The sequence below is a fragment of the Trichechus manatus genome, unplaced genomic scaffold (genome assembly GCF_000243295.1).
Source record: "Trichechus manatus latirostris isolate Lorelei unplaced genomic scaffold, TriManLat1.0 scaffold00041, whole genome shotgun sequence".
Taxonomy (NCBI): domain Eukaryota; kingdom Metazoa; phylum Chordata; class Mammalia; order Sirenia; family Trichechidae; genus Trichechus; species Trichechus manatus.
In genome coordinates this window covers 9,432,919-9,434,637 of record NW_004443977.1, presented here as the reverse complement: position 1 = coordinate 9,434,637, position 1,719 = coordinate 9,432,919, and the positions used below count along the sequence as shown (strand labels likewise).

The 1,719-nt window shown below is 57.1% G+C and overlaps 1 protein-coding gene across 2 annotated transcripts in view; it reads right to left on the bottom strand.

Moving 5' to 3' along the window:
* Positions 1–300: 300 nt before the first annotated feature.
* Positions 301–1,719, bottom strand: part of PNKD (PNKD metallo-beta-lactamase domain containing) — a 98,966-nt gene continuing 97,547 nt past the window's right edge. The window contains exons 9-10 of one of the 2 annotated variants that reach the window (XM_004376308.1): positions 847–962; positions 301–634 (exon numbers count right to left, since the gene is read on the bottom strand). In XM_004376308.1, the coding sequence (XP_004376365.1) occupies positions 461–634; positions 847–962 (290 nt within the window). In that variant the 3' untranslated portion in view covers positions 301–460. The remainder of the gene's footprint in view (positions 635–846; positions 963–1,719) is intronic. The other variant, XM_004376309.1, reaches the window with a different exon arrangement.

Here is a 1,719-nt window from a genome sequence, read left to right as displayed (position 1 = left end):
GGGGACTGACATTTTTCCACCTGGAAGGGGGAAAGGGGAAGATGGACTTAATCCCTCTATGGCTCCTGCTGCCCTGTGTTGGGGTTACAGCCTGAGGGAGACCTCTTGACTGAGGGAGGTGGTCATAGCAGCTTCCATCATGTCCTCTCTGTAGTCTCAGGAACAGAGGAAGGGAGGAGGGGACTCTCCCGGTTAGCAGGCTCTGGAGATGTCCCAAGGCCCCTCCCTTCCTCCTGACCCTCCTAACTCAGCCTCACTTCCTGGGGTCTCCAAACTTCTTCCACCAGCCCTCATTCTCATGTCACATGGCCTTGTCCCTCCCCTCCCCCTGACCAGTGTGGGGGAAGGATGGCTGCTATGGGCACCGATGGAGGTGGCGGTGGTAGCAATGAGAGGGACGGTGTGGTGCGTGCGGTGGGCAGCCTCCCCACCTTGGGGGTGGGCTGGCTGGTGGGAGGCATCACTTGCTCTTGTGCATGTCCTTCAGCCGACGGAGTTCCTCCAGGAGCTGGGCTCGGGAAGAGCAATCGTCCTCGGTGGGGCCTGGGCCTGGCCCCAGAGCCTCCTGCAGTGCCAGACAGTGGGTCCTCAGGAACGGGTTGTAGGAGCGCTCCTCCCCCAGGGTGGACGGACACTGCGGGGCGAGAGGCACCAGGCTCGGTGGAGAGAATCTGGAAAATGGGTCCAATGCAGGTAGCCGCCCGCCCCCTCCCATGCTGGGGTCCAGGAATTCTGACTTGAAGTCCCGAGGACCAAGCCTGTCAGAGCTCTGGGGAGGTGCCCGCAGGCCCAGCTGCCGCTGGGGGCTCAGCACAAGCGAGTTTCCTCTCCAGTCCCGCCCCGCACCGTGCTCTTGCGCTCCATTCGCTGCCTCTGCACCCACTGCATCTTCCTCTCCCGGGCCAGGTTCTCGGGCTCCACCATGCCCGCAAAGCCCAGGTTCTCCTCTGCATACTCGTGACCTAGGGATGGCGATGGCCACGGGGTACACAGGACAGAAATCGGTGATGTGGTCAGAAAAGTCCTCCCCACCTCCAGGCCCAGGCCTATGCCACATCTGGCTACCCAATAACCAGGGAGGAGGGCATTGTTCCCTGGAAAATCCCAACCACCCAGTGCTGCTCCTCTAAATGTGGGCAGAAGTCACCATGAGTTAAGAAGTAAAGGAGGTTCAGGGGAAGCCACTAGACTAGGAGACCTGCATTCTAGCTGTGGCTCTGCCCCTGCCCAGCCATGGGAACTTACATGAGTCACACCACCTCTTTAAGCCTCAATTTTCTCATGTGGAAAGTAGAGAAAACAATAATGCCAACTAGGACACAGATGTTTCTTCTGGATGCCTAGGATCGAGCCTGGCACGTAGTAGGTGTTGTATAAACTATTTGTCAAATGAAGGAACGCTCTGAAGATTAACTGACAAGTTTGTGAATGTGTTTTGTGAACTAGAAGGCAATGGATATATGCTGAGTTAATTTATCGGTTTTTACCCAGATAAGCAAAGGCTACTTTCTGCTATTATCTTTGACTATGAAAAACTGGACATCTCTCTGGGACCCTCCCAAGAGGCCAAGGGATGGCTGGCAGGGGACATTGGGGTGAGAAGCAGAAGTGTTAAGAGCCAGCACTCCAGAAAGAAGGGAGGAGCTCTGCCCTGCCCTGGCTGGTCTTTCGGGCAGTGAGGGGCTGGGAGAGCCTTCCTAGGCCAAGAGCATGGGGGGT